General features: G+C 50.7%; 1 protein-coding gene across 1 annotated transcript in view; it reads right to left on the bottom strand.

The window, feature by feature from the left end:
* Positions 1 to 1,041: 1,041 nt before the first annotated feature.
* Positions 1,042 to 2,047, bottom strand: part of Cdh16 (cadherin 16) — a 9,552-nt gene continuing 8,546 nt past the window's right edge. The window contains exon 14 of the mRNA XM_017801398.2: positions 1,042 to 1,410. Coding sequence (XP_017656887.1) covers positions 1,284 to 1,410 — 127 coding nt within the window. The 3' untranslated portion in view covers positions 1,042 to 1,283. The remainder of the gene's footprint in view (positions 1,411 to 2,047) is intronic.

Genomic DNA, 2,047 nt, shown 5'->3' with positions numbered 1-2,047 from the left:
TGTGTGTCCCTGAGTGTCAGTCAGGGTGATTGAGAGTGGCTCCAGAGTCCATGTACAGACTCCCCCCAGGCCAGCCAGGATACCCACCTTGCCTTTCTAGTCTGGGCTTGGCCCCCATCCCATAGCATCTGCCAGCAGCGGAGAGATTATCTCCTAAAAATAGGGCTGGGCCCCACTGAACTTGTTTTCTCCCTTCCCCATGATTTACCATCATCAACTCAGGGTGCTTGGGACACCAAGTTCCACCCTAGCTCCACAGGGACCATTTGGTAGGGGACATGTGGAATCAGTCTGCCTGGGTTCAGTCTAGCAGTAGGCATCACAGATAGTCTGAGGTTGTGGTCAGGACCCTGGGGACATGGCTTAATCTTGAGATAGAAGCAGGGATTCATTTGGGCCAGCTCCAAAGTGAGCCACTGGGGGCTCCTGTCTCACCCCAATGGTGCCCATCTGAGTGACTCCATCCACTTACTTTCTGCGAACGTTCCCACATGCTCACCAGCCTGTGTGTGAGACCAAGAAGTAATACAGAGCCTGAATGGGGCAGAAGGATCCATCCTTAGCTCCACTTTTCCCGTCCCTGCCTCATGGGGCCCTCAACACTCCTCCTGAGACTGGGGGGAGCTCTGCTCATCCTGGGTGCAAGGTGGCTCCAGCACAAGGACCCGAGTGCTCTCACATGAACAGAGGACATGAATTCACATGGTTGTACCTGCTCATTGCAAAGAGATGTCCTGAACACAAGGACACAAGGGCACATTCCCTGAAGGACGCTCTCACCATCACCTGTATAGTTACACTCCAGGGTCTGTGGCTGGTGGGCTCTGGAGGCCCAAGGAAATGACCCACCTTGTTTTGGCTTCAAGATCTCAGCAACAGCTTAGATGATGCCCTTGTGTCCTTCTTCACAAGGGACCCTAGTCTTACCCTTCAAGCCTTCTGACCTATTCTGTGTAGCAGGAGATAGAGAGGGCGTGAAGAGGCCTCTGTGTGCTCACTCATCCATGCACATGTGAATGTGCAGACATGCTACAGCCATCCTTTAGGACCCAGCCAGGCTCTCTGAGCCTTTATTATTAGACAAAAAGCTGCCATTTGGAATATTCTCACAGCTATCCCAGTGTTCAGACTCTGGGTCATGTCTGGTGACAGTGCCTCCACTTCAGAAAAGTGAAGGGCTTTTACTCTGTCCTGGTCCCCAGTGGATCTTGACACTAGGTTCTTTCTTAGTGAGTTCATATGGGGCTGGGGCCAACCTCCCAGCTGGGGAATGTCTGGATCACTCACGCTGTTGCCTTCAGGGGCACACTGTCTGCTGGCTGATCCAGGTCCTTCTTCCTCGCCAGGGCCAGGTGGGTGAAGACGAGAATAAGGATGAAGCCTAAAGAACCCAAGAGGGATGAATCAACCCTTTGAAGGGGCTGTGGGCTGGGTCCCTCACTAAACTCCTGCCATTGGTATTGGTTTAATAAAGAGATGACATTTCCTAGACAGTGTTCCCAAGGCTGTTCTGGATATAAATCCTGGTGTCTGATGGGATCTGCGTGCTGTCATCTAAGCATGTCCCAGACGTCTAAGCCCCCTTCTTAGGAGGATCGAAAATTCAAGGACTGCCTAGGCAGCAGTGAGTTCCAAGTCAGACTGGGGCAACTTAATGAGATCTTGTTTCAAAATAAATAGTTCTTTTTAAAGGCTGGGGAACCAGGTGTGGTGACACACACCTTTAGTCCCAGCACTCAGGAAGTAGAGATAGGTGGATCTCTGTGAGATCAAGCCCAGCTTGGTCTACATAGGAGTTACAGGCCAGCTGGGGCAAAAACAAAAAGAAAACAAAGCAAAACAACAGAAAAAGCTGTGGAAGTAGTTCAGCAGAAAAGTGCTTGTCTGGCATGTGTAAGACTCTAGGTTAAAACCCCAGTAAAACACCACACACACACACACACACACACACACACACACACACACACACCCCTTTTCTTTGGGGCATAGTTTGGATGGAGTTCATGGGAGAGCCATTGAGTTAGTCACATGGATCTTCAAGAGAAAA

The sequence above is a fragment of the Nannospalax galili genome, unplaced genomic scaffold (genome assembly GCF_000622305.1).
Source record: "Nannospalax galili isolate Female #2095 unplaced genomic scaffold, S.galili_v1.0 scaffold2103, whole genome shotgun sequence".
Classification (NCBI taxonomy): domain Eukaryota; kingdom Metazoa; phylum Chordata; class Mammalia; order Rodentia; family Spalacidae; genus Nannospalax; species Nannospalax galili.
Note: the sequence above shows the minus strand (reverse complement) of the source record. Positions and strands in the feature narration are given on the sequence as shown.